Consider the following 15854-nt stretch of genomic DNA (forward strand, 5'->3'; position numbering starts at 1 on the left):
ATGAATTGGTCCATATATATACCCTTGAATTCTTTCAAGAAACATTGGTGATTATTTCTCAATGTGCTTTTCATTAATCGCCATATGTGCTTTTCATTAATCACCATATGTGTTTTTCGTTAATCACTATATGTGCTTTTCATTAATCACTATATGTGCTTTTCATTAATCACCATATGTGATTTTCATTAATCACCATATTTGCTTTTCATCATATATCATTTTCACCATATGCGCTTTTAATTATATGTGCTGCGCTTTTCGTCATATGCACTTTTCATTATATGCGCTTTTAATTATATGCGCTGCGCTTTTCATCATATGCGCTTTTTATCATATGCGCTTTTAATCATATGCGTTGCGCTTTTCATCATATGCGCTTTTTATCATATGCGCTTTTAATCCTATGCGCTGGCTTTTCATCATATGCGTTTTTTATCATATGCGCTTTTAATCCTATGCGCTGCGCTTTTTATCATATGCGCTTTTCGGTGCTACATAGATATTTCTCATTTTCGATTATCATTTACTGATAATCATATCCATTATGATATATATCAGAGAAACTTAACAAATTTCTCTTTGATTTGGGAGAAAACAAGACATTGTTTACCAAAAAATTCGTACCATTTTGTAATATGAAATTTTGCCTTTTTCGTTCCTTATATCAAGTTTGCAAGAGCTGATATAGTATTTATAATTCCTTCATTTGATTTAAATCAATGAAATATTTCTTAGATTTGATCATAGTGTGTATGTTACTACTATCTGCAATACATAGGTCTTTACCATTTAATTGATGTTGTATTTCAGCAGGATTCATACTAAAACTAAAAATAAGATAAGCAAATAATGAGTTATATTTCAGCAAGATAATCAAATTATATTACCTGCAAACAAGTTATAATCTGAAGTACATAAAAGATAACACTTAATAAAACATATGCGTTATGGTCTAAAACCATTTATTTATGAGTGATACATAAAAAAAACTAGGCATCTTAGAAAATTCAAACCATTCAAGTCTCAAGGTAGCTCAGGGTTAATTTAATCGAGATTTGTCAACAGATTCACTCTCATTTTCTTTTCTTTTTGGGACTTATTTGTAGAGCTAAACAAGATGTTCATGTATTCAAGAAATACTAGACTGATGATCCACGTTACCAGATCATTAATAAGAATCTCCGGAATTCTTATAAGAGCGTCTACTAATATCTTTAATTTTATTCTTTCATGGATCACCGTTATTATTATTATTATTTTTTTTTTTGATAATTAATATCGTATCTATCTTTGAGTATTTTCCATAATACACTTGGATTTTCGATCATATAATATGTAGATTCTAAGGACTCGTCAATATGTTTGCTAAGAAAAATACTTACTATTGCTTTCTCTTGTTCGAAATAATTGTTATTTTCATTCAGGGTTTCTAAAATACCGTTTGATTCGAGATGTTTTTCTACATTCATAACCCATGTTAAGTAGTTGTTCACACTTGTTCTAAATGAGCAAATTTAAGCCTTTTCAAATTCGACATTTTCTATTATCAAAAAGATGAATAACATAAATCATAATCATAATCAACTTCTATTCATAGACAAATAATAAAATGAAATTAGAATCATTTTAAATTCATAAGTAGCAAATAACAGAATAATGGTATGATTACAAATAATAAAACCACAAGGGCAGGATAGAATATAGGTTCACCCGGTGGTATATTAGCAACAATGATGATAGTTAATATGACCAATACAATAGAAAAAATCATCCTTGTGTGAATCATTTTTACAAAAAACTTTTTGAGAGTAGTAATCTGAAAAATGAAGATTGACTTGTGAAAATGTGAAAACGGAGATGTTTATTTTATATTTGAAAAATCTAGTTGTTGTAACGTCGTCAGTTGACGTTAACAACCGTTATGTATATATGACCGTTGTAACGTCGTTAGTTGACGTTAACGAATAAAGTCACTATATCAAAACGCTTATGAGTAATATAAAGGACAAGATTTTTTTTTCTTATTTTAACTTTTAAGATTTACTTTTAATAAAAATACAAACTACTTTTTCTTATTTTAACTTTTAAGATTTACTTTTAATAAAAATACAAACTACTTTTTCTTATTTTAACTTTTAAGATTTACTTTTAATAAAAATACAAACTATTTTTTCTTATTTTAACTTTTAAGATTTACTTTTAAGAATAAACATTAGTATGCATAAAATAAATAATGATTAATTGCATAAGTAATCATAAATGTTAGATAACATATAAAGACCCCATCGTATTCGTATTGATCGGAATTAATCTCGACCCATGGTACCGTGTTGTCAAATGACGTGTTGCGTACATAAAGTACTGTGTTGTCAAATGACGTGTTGCGTACAATCATGAGGTCTTATTAACATAAATATAAATGTTAGTGAAGTTAATAAGAGTTAGATTACAGAAAATATAATTCAGGCGGTATAACCGACCATATATAACTTAAATAACATAAATATAAATGTTAGTGAAGTTAATAAAAGTTAGATTACAGAAATATAATTCAGGCGGTATAACCGACCATATATAACTTAAATAACATAAATATAAATGTTAGTGAAGTTAATAAAAGTTAGATTACAGAAATATAATTCAGGCGGTATAACCGACCATATATAACTTAAATAACATAAATATAAATGTTAGTGGAGTTAATAAAAGTTAGATTACAGAAATATAATTCAGGCGGTATAACCGACCATATATAACTTAAATAACATAAATATAAATGTTAGTGAAGTTAATAAAAGTTAGATAATTTCTTACCTTGATTAGTGACGTGTGCTTGCTTAGATAAACCTTGATTATACGGAGCACTTCGTGCTGATAACGTGTTATATTTCAGTAGGCTTATAACTACCTTTAGTGGCCTGGTTCAATATATTCAAATTGAAAGAACCAACAAAAGAGAGATGTGTTGTAGAAGATATAGGAGAGAAAGAGGTTGAAGAGAGGTGTGATGTATTTAATGTATATGTGTATTTTTGTAACTTACATTATGCACATATATATAGTACAAATTTTACTATCCATATTTGACTAATTACCATCCATATTTAACTACTAAATTTACAACAATAATAAATATTCATAAAACAAAACATCTCATTGTTTTTGGTTATATAACAAAAGGATGCGACTACATCAAATATTAATAGTTTCTTAAACAGTTGCAACTCAAAATTACTGCAATAAATTAATTACAGAACTGATCAAGTTTTACCTCAAATAATGTATGAACAACAGAACATGAATAAATCAACCACCATTACTTATAAACTGGTTTCCCAGCTAATTCACCTGATAATAATCCTGCATAGTCGGCTGGTAATGGAAGATCGAGTTCCGAACAAATAAAACGAATAATCTCAGCAGTACAAACACCGATAGACAACTTGTTTAGCGTCACAGAAACTGCAAACCTGTTTTTTACGTCACCATATCCCGCAGAGCCACCTAAACCCCCATGACCAAACCCAAACACATTACCATCTGTCGTGTTATACCACCTAAACCCGAGCCCAAATTCGCCTTGCTGCAACACCATATCCTTATAATCTCCACTTCCCAAAAACGCTTCGTGCACTTTTTCTTTTGAGTTGGTAAAGATTTTAGTGTTGACTTCGTTATTTGTGTCGTTGGTTTTGTTAGGATGGTGAGATGGGACCACACCACCGTCTACAAGGGCGGCGTAGAAACGGGCCACCGCACGAGCGGATACGTGCCCGTTGGCTGCAGGTAGTATTGCTCGACGGATATTAATGTTGTTGAATAATGGAATTAGGTTTGCAACCATGTTGTATGTGAATGTGGATGGGGTGGTAGTGGAGGCTGAACTTCTGAAAGATTCGGCTAGTTGGCCTAATTTAATTAGATCATTTTCGTCTATTGTAAGAGTTGCTAGACGTGATTCCACACCTGAAAAAATCATTAAAAAAAATCGTTTAAAAAATTAGCAGAAGGCTTATACGATGAGTTGTACACCCCATCGTCTCAAAATTACTGTTCCGATTTGACTTTTTTACTCTTTCTTGTACAACTTTGATTTTAAATATTATTGTTTCTGTTATATAATATTTGATGAAAGTTATAACAATAAAAATACATTTTAAAACCAAACCTATTCATATAAATTTAAAAATGAAGACTTTGAAAATTCAAACGGGACACTTATTTTGGAATGGAGTGATAAAAAATTTGGTAAAAAAATCTTACCGGGAGGAATCCCAACATATAGCTCGCCTTCAACGTTAAGAGGACGAACAAAAGCTTCCTCGAGAATCTCTTGATACTTTTTCCCAGATGCATGCTGCATGTTTAAGAACATATACAACATTTAGAAAGAAAAAAAAGAAAGAAAAAAAAATTGATTTTATAAAGGAGTCCATATTGATGTTTATCGAGAGGAAGTATGCACTGTGTATATTGTGAGTGTTAATTCACATCCAATTAGAATTGTAACAAGTAAATAACTGTAATGGTATCTGGTTAGCGGTATCAAGGGAACTTATCAACCTAACCTTGAGGTTGTGAGTTCGAGTTCCATCGTGGACAAAAAGGGTGGGTGGGTGTGTGTGTGTGTGTGTGTGTGTGTTTGCTATTAAAAAAAAAATAACTGTATTGGTACCTCAATGATTCCACCACATAACCAACCATATGATAGATAATGATACAGCTGTTGCTGACCAGGTTCAGTCTCGGGTGCCACCATAGCAATGTGTTTTAGACACTTGTCCCAGTCACAAAATAACGTTGGATCTCCTTCAGAAACTCCAGCAAGAGCGTTGTGCAGACCTGATGTATGATTAAGTATTTGATAAACCTGCAAGAAAGGAAAGGTGTCATTAAGCAACTTGCGTGTACGAAAAATCACATAGATAAGTAGTCCAACATCTACTTTCGGTAAACACAGTTTTATTGCCATCAGAAAAAGGCTCTAACTTTCAACAACTTATGCTTTGGTAATCTTCTTATTAAGTCAATTTTTTGAAAAGTTATCATCTTGGTCAATCTTTCAGTTAAATACGCGAGTGCAAACACTCAAAAGACAAGAAATAAAATAATTGAGATCAAGAGAACCTTTATATGATCTTTTCCGTTTACACCAAACTCTGGCCAAATGTTTGCAACATTTTCGTCAAGCTTCAATTTCCTACAATGAGAACACTTATTTATTTATTGTTATTATTATAATTAATAATTAATAATAATAATAATAATAAATAATAATAATAATAATAATAATAATAATAATAATAATAATAATCAATACTGGAGGTTCTACACAGATTTACTCAATTTTTGACACAAACTCCTTTTGACCCATTACCCAACCGCGTAAAACATAACCTTTAGCTTCCATGCATACACAAAAAAACATACCCTTTATCAACAAGCCAATGTACCATTCCTGAAGTAATGCCTTTAGTTACAGAAAAAACGGGAAACAAGCTATCGGGCTGAACAGGACGAGGATCATCTTTTCCCAACACTCCAGCCACCGTATCAATTATCACTTTTCCGTCTTTGTATGCACAAACCTAACAATCATAATAACCAACTTTTGCGTAAATTTGTAACCACGAAGCCTTGTGCATTGTTATCACAATTGACGATTTTCTTGAAACTTAGATAATATGAAACTTATTATTTGCATCCATACATTAAAATGTTATAAATTCCAAAACGAAATAATGCGCACCTGGATTCCAAGTATTCTATCAGCATTGCCTAATTCCACTAAAAAACTCCTCAGTTTTGCCTCTACATCAGAATGTATTGGAGTGTCATATATCCAATTTGCATTCGAAGCTGGCCCGTTGCTCATTGTTTCTGAAACAGGATAATAATAACATCTAGTAAAACAAGGGAGGTATCACCAAAAACTTTAGGTGGCAAAATGGGCGGGTTGGTTAACATGCCAAAATAGACCCATTGTTTATTTTTCAATTTCTTTTGAATTTCACAACGGACGAAACATTTCTCCCCTCACAATTTTTCCAGGCTTCATACAAGCCAACAAAACTGATACAATTTACAAAATTGTCTAAAAAAGTTGAACGTCATGATTCATAATATGCGCAATATGTAATTCTTATTGCATGTGTTTTGTATGTCGATGCCAGAGGAATTTGTAAGTGCATTAACAAATTGCTTATTACATTACATAACATTACATTACATTTTACATTAATATTCACACAAAGTGCAATGGTTAAAAAAGCTTTACCAAAAGATCCAACAACAATTAATAAAAAATTACAATTTACAGGAATATAATCGGATAAAAACTTACACAAATATTAGATTCGGAAGAGAATGAATAAGAAAAAAGAAAATGAAGATCAGAATGACCGTTTTTGCATTTTTGGGTGGAACGGAAGGTGATGGAAATTCATAGCTTCGGTTTAACTACCCTTTTTATTTTAGTCCACATATATTATAATTTAATTAAGATATTATTAAGATTTAAGATGTTACATAATAATAATAATAATAATAACGTAAAACAATTGTATGTAATATATAAATAAATATATTACGACTTGTTTTAGCGGTACGCTCAATCAACAGATCATGTGAACTCATATTTTCAGTGGTTTTAAAAGTGAAAAGCTCATTAGTTAGAAGCTTCATTTAATAGCTTATCAAAGTGGATTTAAATCTAGTTGAATACACTTATATTGGATAAAGTTTATAATTAGAGAATAACTCTGCAATTACGAAATCGATAATTATTACCCCTATATACTAAAAGTCACGAGGATTTTTGTAGTTTCAATTTTTTTATTGTAGTTTTCAATTTACGTTACCCTATATATTAAAAGTCACGAGGATTTTTGTAGTTTTAATTTTTTCTTTATTGTAGTTTTCAATTTGCGTTCACACCCTTCAACTTTGCCTCAATATACACAACGACCCCTCAAATTTGCATTCTTTGAGGTTAAAAAGTGTAAATATACAATTTTTTTAAAATAAAATAAACTAATTCCACCCGAATTTTTAACGAGTCATATCTTCTCGCTCGGTGCGAGTTAAATTTTTCCGAGCCCACCGTTCAACTCAAAAAAATCTCACGAACACAACGGGACTAACTATACGCGAAACGGACACTTAAAAAAAAAACGCTCAATACTTCGAACTATATTCAATACATATACACACATATAATACGCTTCCGTTAACTATGAATACGCAACCCAAAGATCCCGCAGCATCGCGCGGGCTCCTTCTTCTAGTTATCTTCTACAAACCAAATGGATACATGCTAGTTTGAACAAAACCACCATTATCACACGTGCAACCATACATGTTGGAAATATGTAGTTTTCGACACCTTTTTGTACAGTTTACCGTCTATATAAATTGCATATAGAAGAAGTTAATCACGTAAGAGGATCTACCAGAACATAAACTAACATTATGCTACTTTAAAGGCAAAAGGATAAAAAAGATTGTTCGAGTCGTTAACTCGTTATAAACATAGTAACAGATGATTTATCTATGAAAACATAGCTTTATATGATTACGATCTTGTATCAAATGAAGATTAGTAGTTCCATAAATAATTTGAACTCAAAATTGTTGCAAATTACATATTACATATTACATGTATATGAGTATATGACCATGTTTCAGTTGTATTGACAGGTTTAATTCAAATCATACCCTTTAATTTATCACTGGTTTCTCTGAGAACTCCCTAGATCCCGCATAGTCTTCCGGTACAGGAAGATTGAGTTCCGAGCAAACAAATCGAATTATTTCTCCCGTTAAAGCACCAAACGACAACTTGTTTACTGTAACGGTAATCGCAAACCTGTTGTTTATGTCACAGTATCCTGTAGAACCACCTAACCCTGAGTGACCAAACCCAATCAAAGAATCTTCTGTTGTTTTATACTTTCTAAACCCTAGCCCAAATCTTCCATTTGGTAGGATTAAATCCTTATAATCTCCATTTCCCAAAAAGGCATCGTGAAGTTTCGTTTTAGGGTTTCTAAAGATTGGAGTGTGGACTTCATCACTTATATCATCACTATCTGGTATTCTGATGTACAGATCAGATACCGGACTTGTGGACCCGTTTAAATCTTTTTTGTTTCCGTCTTTTCGGTTGACGGATGTTTTTTTCAAAGAGAACGTGGGACGATGAGGGTGGCTTCCTAGTAGTGGGAGGGAAGACGAAGAGTGGCTGGGTGGGACCACACCGCCGTCCACCAGGGCGGCATAGTAGCGGGCCAGTGCACGAGCCGAGAAGTGTCCGTTGGCGGCAGGTAGTATTGCACGGCGGACATTGAGCGTGTTGGATAACGGAATAGTGCCCGCAAGCATGTTGAGGTTGAATGAGGAAGGCAGGGTGGTGGAGACCGAGCTGCTCCTGCTAGCTTCGAGCTTTGGGGTTAGCCCACTGAGATCCATTGTTAGAGTAGCCAATCGAGATTCGACACCTAATACAAGCAGAAAAAAAACATTATATTTTATAACTCCAGAGATTTTTTTTAATTTTTTTTTTACTTGGTGAGTTGTGAAAATCTTGAATATACCAGGAGGAATCCCTATATAAAGCTCGCCTTCAACATTAAGTGGACGAACAAATGCTTCCTCGAGAACGTCTTGAAACTTCTTCCCCGATGCATGCTGAATGTTTAAGAGCATATACATCATCCAAAATAATAAAAAAGTTAAGTAGTGCACACTTATGCAATGTTTGATTATAACTTGATGGGCTTAATAAAATGGAACTTAATATATAGAGTTATTAGCGGGTGTTTGTTTTTGACTTATTGAAGTAACTTAATATGTAGAGTTATTAACGGGTGTTTTTTTGTTTTTGACTTAATGAATAAGATGTGGGAATCGAATTCAAATATATGTGAATTTGCATTTAGGTCGTTATTTGTTAAAATTTATCGGTAACTGCTCTTATAACTAGCTAGATAGAGGGTTAATTTGGTAATTTCAGTTAATCATACGATTATTCAGCACATAAACAAACACTAATTATTTATCAATCACTTCTTCCTCACAAAAATATTATATTCATTCAAACAACACAACTTAATAAGGAAAAAATAAAAACGGGCCCTTATTTGAGACAAAAATAGAAAGGGTATGAAGTACCTCAATGATTCCACCGCATAGCCAACCATATGAAAGATAATGATAAAAATGTTCACGCCCGGGCTCAGTTTCAGGTTTGGCCACGGCAATGCGTTTCAGACACTCGTCCCAATCGACCATTAACATAGGATCTTCTTCAGATAAGCTAGCGAGAGCATTGTGCAGACCAGATGTATGATTAAGTATATGATTCACCTTAATTTGCTCTTTTCCGTTTGTACCAAACTCCGGCCAAATGTTTGCAACATTTTCATCAAGCCTCAGTTTCCTACAATGAGTATATATTACTAATACTATTATCCATGTATAGCAATTTAGAGCAAGAATATTATTGGTTTGTATGCAAACATGACAATATGTCAAGTTACCAACATACCCTTTATCAGCGAGCCAATGTACCATTCCTGCTGTGACTCCCTTAGTTACAGAGAAGACGGGAAACAAGCTGTCGGGCTGAACGGGTCGAGGGTCATATTTTCCCAAAACTCCAGCTGCAGTATCAATGATTACTTTCCCATCTTTGTAGGCACAAACCTAAAGAATTATGTAATTTTTGATACAACTACTGATTACTAATCAAAAACACGATATGTATATACAAAAACTGTATGGTAACTAGTTTAAACGCAATACACACTTGGATTCCAAGTATTCTATCTGCATCCCCTAACTCAACTAGGAGGTGTCTCAGATTTGCCTCCACATCAGAATTTACTGGACTGTCATATAACCATTTTGCATTTGATGATGGTCCTTTGTTCATGTCGCTGAAATGGAGTAATAAATAGTAAAACAAGGGTATGATCAAATACCATTAAAAAATTATTAGTTAATGGAACCAAGTAAAAAGGATCATACCACTTTAGAACAGATTCAGCGAAAGGTCGCATGATATTTAGATAGCTTATACGAACATCCATCGAGGACGAAAGCCCTGAAATGATGAAACATGTTTTAAAATCATGAAACCTGATTCTGTTACAGCCTATATAATGGAATATCTTGAAGGACTGAAGAATAACCTCTGAGCAAATTAAGGACTCTCGAAAAAATTACAATGTCTCCAGGAAAAGCATCTATCTGTAAAATACATTCCATTAGTTCCAAAAGATCATAAAAAGATAACAAACGGGTCAGCAAAGGTAATGAGCTTACAGGATTGAAGCGTTTAACTTCTTTCTTGTCAAGTTTCAACTTTTCCTGTAAAATTTTCATATTTTTTGCTCGTTGCTCTGATAAAGATTTCACGGTTTCCTAAAAAAATAATTCTCAGTTTTGCAGGGCTTAATAAAGACAATTAAGATACGATCGCTTCCACTTACCAAAGCTTCAGCTGCTGGAGTAGTAGCTCGGAAGAACACATTTGTTACCTCCATAGCCTGTTCTGGCATGTCCAAGCGAAATTTAAGTCCCATTTCAGCAAAGGCAGACAAAAGAGCCACATGATCACCCTGAAACCACAAGTTTTCCTCATAGTCAGATATTTGGGCGTTGCTAAGTTTCTGATTGTTCAACAAATTAATAGATAAACGACCAAAAATGTTATCTTTGTGTGGGGTAAAGTAAGCATGATATTTAGACTTGTTGATTGAGCCTATATCGAGATGATGAATGTGTCATGATGTTATTTGTAAAAAAAAACATTTTATCATAATAATGTATGATATGCAATATACCTAAAATTCTTCAAACTATTTATGTGACTATCAAAATTATTTTCACGTAAAACAAACATTTTATTTTATCATTCTTCATTCAATACGAAAAAAATAATAATAATAAAATAAAGATTTTACATTATGGGTAAAATTGTCATTTACTATCATTCAGTTCCTCAATTCAAGCACAAAAAGTAAACAAAATTTAATTATCATAAGCCTGGTGCATGTATCCATCCGTATACATGTAGCCATCCATATAGAAACAGGCCTCAATAATTAAAAAGAAAGAAAAAAATGAAGAAGTAAATAGACCATAGGTTACACTGATCTATATAGTCAAAAAAAAAAAATTTGCTGAGAGTTGTATCTATACATTATGTTAAAAACAAGGTTCTTACATATTCTGGTATTAATAAAGTGGTCATAGAATTGCCTGATAAATATATAACATAACGAATATTAATAGGAGTATGCAGACCTCTGCGGCCGCCAGAAACATTTTCGCCAACGCATGTTTTACAGAGCTTGAAAGCAACTTTGTAAGGCCAAAATCGAGTAAAATTGGATGATGGGGAGGTTCTCTACTCACAAGAAAATTACCTGAAGATGTTTGAGTGTAAATTTGTCAAAGAGAACAAATCTAATACGTTGGAATCAAAGCAAAACAGTATTGAGAGAGTGAGAGGAAAACGAAAGAGTACCCGGATGAGGGTCGCCGTTGAAAAAGCCATCAACATATATTTGATGTGCATATGCACGTGTAATTTCTTCAACAAGCTTTTGTTTGTCAACACCGAGTTCTTCTAGTGCATGGGAATCATTTAAACGTACCCCATCCATATACTCAAGAATCAGGACTTTCTCTGTAGACTGCCAGTGCGATAGAAATTATTAGCAAAAGTCATATCTCCTTAGTCCTTAGTACTAAATCATACACGGAGCTAAAATGGTAACTGTATACAATCAACATGCCCATTCGCAAACCTATCAGACAGCCATTTATCATTTAAAAACCAAGCCCAGGCGCAGTCTATGAATCATTCAGGCCAGTGATTCATAAAACGTTTAAATATACTCCCTCCGTCCAGCATAATTGTCCCATTTTGACTTTTGAAGTCTTTCCTCTTCAACTTTGACTTTAAATATTTTGGTTGTGTTATAATATACTTGATGATGATGAAAATAATACCAATGAAAACAAGTTTAGAATCCAGTCCTTTCATATAAATTCCATCAAATTTTATATAACATAAACAAAAATATTTAAAGTCCAAGTTGAAAAAAAAAAAATTCAAAAGTCAAATGGGACAATTATTTTAGGATGGAGGACGCAGGGAGTATTGGTTTGTCACACAAAAGTCCAAATATATATTGGGACTCAGAAGTATAGTCAAAACCGTCATTATACTTGATATCATTCCTAGTGTCTGTTTGGAGATAATAATCCTGGCAGATAGTATGATGCATACAAATAAGAATACCTAAAAATGATCAATCTTATCGTTTTAGTTTCAATTTAAAAGAACTTATTCCAATTATCAAGTCACAGCCTCATTGGAATAATTTACATACCACTACTATAAAAACTTCAAGTACCAATGACTTTACTAGTGTCGGTGGTCTGCCACCATTCAAACTGCAGAGTGCAGTCTCAAGCTATGGAAAAATGTGAGGAAGGATGATACCTGAATGACTTCTGGTATCAATACTTCCACATGTTCAGGTCTTCGGTCAAGACCTTCACTTTTGCAGCCTAGATTTCTAGAGACTTTTCTAGTATTTTCTACAAAAATGAGAAATGAATTTAAGAACAAACATATCTAACACAGCAAAAACACTCTGATAATAAACAACCATAGTCGTTATTTATATCATACCAGCTTCATGATTAAAATCTAGTTCTTTGGGTGCTTCTCTGCACCACTCATCTATCATTGGGTTGAAATCATACTGGGGTTCAGCCCAAGCTATCCAGTCAACTATCGCCTTTGCATTCTTCAAGTCCTGTAAAGCAGTAATATTAGAATATTGAAGGTGTAACTATTAAAACTCTAAGAAAAAAAAAAAATCCGAAATGAAAACCTCCAAGATAATAGTTTTAATGCCTTCATGCTGAACTTTAACAACCACCTCCTGCCCATCACGTAGAGTTGCACGGTGTACTTGAGCAATCTACAATGATTATTTAATCACTTTAACCAGAGCTGAAACTAAATTATAATAACTTTACAATGAATTCCCAACTTAAAGCATGAAATTCTGTATCTTGAATTTCTTATAAAGATTTCAGAATATCAATATACTTCAAAATAAAATTTGAAATCAACTTTTTAGTGTATCCTAAATCGTCATCAGCAACGTTAGCATTTAAGTTCTTTAAAAAAATCATGCATCGTGGATCATATTGCAGTACTAGACAACCAAATGATCTTATTAGTTCTAAAAGAGACATGTATATAACTAAAAGTAAAATCCTAAATATAGAAAGCCAAATGTGCGCATGGACCAGAATTGATTGGTATATATAGACTGTAGCAAAAAAAATAACAGAATCCTATCTATATAAGATTACACATCTATTTTCATCATCATAATACCAGTAGAGTCATTGGTCATATACGTGAGTCTATTCAGTAAAATAACCAGTAAAGTATAATGCTTAGCTTGCCAAGCAATATAAACCACTAAACATTAACTTCAAGGTTTTTTTGCAAAAGGTTTACAATCATCATGTTGAGGTACTTACCGACGCTGTTGCTAAAGGTACACTGACAAAATTTGTAAATAGATCATTCATCGGTTGACCCATCTGCTTCTCTATAGTTTCTTGAACCTGATTAACAACAAATCAGTTACTTCAAATTTCAAACCATTTAGATACTGACATGAAGATAGGTATCATCAAGCACAATAATAAGAGCATGAACAAGGGAAATGGAAATATATCAACACATGAATGAATAATAAAATCGTCTATTCTACCAGACTGCAGTAACAGAGATGGTATTTTACATTCTGCACTTGCATGGGATCAAATGAGCTGATATAATATGATATGGTTAGTCATTCTGTTATTCTATTATTAGTATTATTAATACCTCTTCTAAACGACGAGGGGGAAGAGAGTCCTGTAATTGTTTCAGAAGACGTATGTAGGCATCAGGAAGCACATCAGCACGCGTAGATAAATACTGCCCCATCTTCACCCACAAACCCTCCAACTCCACAATTAACTTAAGCACACGTTTAGCATTCCGCTCATGAGCTTTTTCCCATAATCCATCCCGTTTGGATCTTTTTGTCAATTTCTCTCTCTGCTGCAACGCCTATAAGCCGCCAAAACATCATATAACACAAAAATTATCCATACGACATAGAAAAATATGATCATATCGAGTGAAAAGTAGTAATAGTAGATCCACCTTATAATCGAGGTATATAAGAAATGCCAAGGTGAAAACTTTCAATCGTCTCTTGTAAATGTTTCCCCACCCCATCGATCGTCGGTTAGCGGCAAGTGGGTTCAGTCTAGGATAGATTAGCTTAGCAAGTTCGTTGAACAAAAGAATAATTGTTGTGATCAGATAGTATGGAATACGGATTAATCTCTGAACAAAAGCAGCAACTACTTCTGCAACTCTCATATCTCCATAAATAAATAACCAAAATGACACAAATCAATAACCTTCAAATAAACTCATTAACCATAACCTTTAAATAAACTAAATTACCATATAATTAACAGTAACTGATTACCATACTCAACTATCACCATTCATGTCCATATGGACTTCAAAATCATATAAAACCCCTAAATAACAACTGCAAAAACTAATTTTGCATGATCAAGATACATACTCCGTAATATTTATCTATTAAGTTTAATAGCTCATACACACTTTCAATTCACTCAATTGAGCAAACTAGCATGCTATATATTCCATATAACATATATAATATAATATATACACATATAACAACTATAAATTAGAAGTATTACTTAATCAATACACAAAATTAGTATCATTTGAGGTTTTAAAGCTCGTACTTAATTGAGCTAACTAAGATGATATATACACGGAGTATATAATTCACGCACATGTACAAATTTTACTCCAATGATTAATCAAATTCGACAATTAAAATGCAAAATTGAACACGAAAATCAACAGATCAATTACTCAATTGAAACTGAAATTAAATTGGATAAAGTATTGAATAGCATACAAGAAAAAACAGGACGATCGGCGGTCACTGTTAACGAGAAAACTTGAGAGAAAAAAAACAGAAGATGAAGTGATTCAGAAATTGTACGAAGAAGATGAAATATACCTATTAACGATGTCGTTTTCGTGATTCCAAGTCGTCGCGACGTCGTTTTGGACGAGTCTAGATACTTTTGTCAGTTAAAGTGAAAACGTGTTATAACTGTGGTTTCTGGGAAGGACGCGTGTATAAGTGGGCGTGGGTGAGCTATGTCCGTTAGTTTTGTTGACTATATCGTTAGGTGGGTTAGTATATATGGACGGTTAGATGTGATTAGTTGGGAAAGAAATGAGTGAATCTTGACCGTTAATTACGGTATCACAAGCTAAGGTGCCTTTATTGATTCATGTGGATGTTTGTTTCTCATTTCATTTTCATCCGTTGAAGGAAAGAAAAGTAAAACTTTCTTTTTCTCGAGCATTAAACCAATTCAGCACTAAATGATTGAAGTGTAAGTTTAATGTTAGGTTATAATTTTTTAGAAAATTAACAAAAGATAGAAATAATTAATTTTACAATTAAAATGGAAAATGATATATAGATTATAGATATTACATCAACTTAAAAATAAAAATACAATTAGATTAATTGTGTTGAACACAAAATGAATTGTTCGAGTTTGTCAAATGCTCGACAAGTCACTACATTAGATACTCATAAACTATGTTCGTCAACCAAGTTTGTTCAGTGGTTGTAACGTAATTAGTTAGTGGGGGAAAACGGGTCGGGATGCAAAAGAATTAGGCGAAGTGT

At 32.9% G+C, this 15854-nt stretch overlaps 2 protein-coding genes across 3 annotated transcripts; both read right to left on the reverse strand.

Moving 5' to 3' along the window:
* Nucleotides 1–3279: 3279 nt before the first annotated feature.
* On the reverse strand, nucleotides 3280–6477 carry LOC139891436 (uncharacterized). The gene is made up of 7 exons (XM_071874407.1): nucleotides 6347–6477; nucleotides 5753–5883; nucleotides 5434–5591; nucleotides 5131–5203; nucleotides 4679–4873; nucleotides 4267–4360; nucleotides 3280–3969 (listed from the first exon to the last, which is right to left on the reverse strand). Exons 2-7 carry the CDS (start codon nucleotides 5876–5878, stop codon nucleotides 3320–3322), a joined length of 1296 nt encoding a protein of 431 aa, XP_071730508.1. The 5' UTR covers nucleotides 5879–5883; nucleotides 6347–6477; the 3' UTR covers nucleotides 3280–3319.
* Nucleotides 6478–7607: 1130 nt separating this feature from the next.
* Nucleotides 7608–15246, reverse strand: LOC139894388 (uncharacterized). 2 transcript variants are annotated; one of them, XM_071877644.1, is made up of 18 exons: nucleotides 15168–15246; nucleotides 14258–14481; nucleotides 13934–14161; nucleotides 13582–13668; nucleotides 12918–13007; nucleotides 12713–12839; nucleotides 12521–12618; nucleotides 11537–11705; nucleotides 11314–11435; nucleotides 10497–10625; nucleotides 10330–10428; nucleotides 10197–10254; nucleotides 10033–10108; nucleotides 9812–9941; nucleotides 9551–9708; nucleotides 9175–9442; nucleotides 8598–8691; nucleotides 7608–8501 (listed from the first exon to the last, which is right to left on the reverse strand). In XM_071877644.1, exons 2-18 carry the CDS (start codon nucleotides 14477–14479, stop codon nucleotides 7723–7725), a joined length of 2934 nt encoding a protein of 977 aa, XP_071733745.1. In that variant the 5' UTR covers nucleotides 14480–14481; nucleotides 15168–15246; the 3' UTR covers nucleotides 7608–7722. The 2 variants fall into 2 exon arrangements, with proteins under 2 accessions (XP_071733745.1, XP_071733744.1); XM_071877643.1 differs by lacking the exon at nucleotides 15168–15246 and adding an exon at nucleotides 15063–15113.
* Nucleotides 15247–15854: the final 608 nt, after the last annotated feature.

This window comes from Rutidosis leptorrhynchoides, chromosome 2, assembly GCF_046630445.1.
Source record: "Rutidosis leptorrhynchoides isolate AG116_Rl617_1_P2 chromosome 2, CSIRO_AGI_Rlap_v1, whole genome shotgun sequence".
Taxonomy (NCBI): Eukaryota; Viridiplantae; Streptophyta; class Magnoliopsida; order Asterales; family Asteraceae; genus Rutidosis; species Rutidosis leptorrhynchoides.

Excerpts from the sequence above, each read along its gene's own strand:
- LOC139891436 (XM_071874407.1), bottom strand. The coding sequence starts at position 5,878 with ATGAGCAACGGGCCAGCTTCGAATGCAAATTGGATATATGACACTCCA. Across the intron at positions 5,204-5,433 it reads CATTGGCTTGTTGATAAAGG|GAAATTGAAGCTTGACGAAA; the intron begins GTATGTTTTTTT and ends TTCTCATTGTAG. Across the intron at positions 4,361-4,678 it reads TATGTGGTGGAATCATTGAG|CATGCATCTGGGAAAAAGTA; the intron begins GTACCAATACAG and ends TTAAACATGCAG.
- LOC139894388 (XM_071877644.1), bottom strand. The coding sequence starts at position 14,479 with ATGAGAGTTGCAGAAGTAGTTGCTGCTTTTGTTCAGAGATTAATCCGT. Across the intron at positions 14,162-14,257 it reads TTATATACCTCGATTATAAG|GCGTTGCAGCAGAGAGAGAA; the intron begins GTGGATCTACTA and ends GGCGGCTTATAG. Across the intron at positions 13,669-13,933 it reads CCCCTCGTCGTTTAGAAGAG|GTTCAAGAAACTATAGAGAA; the intron begins GTATTAATAATA and ends GTTGTTAATCAG.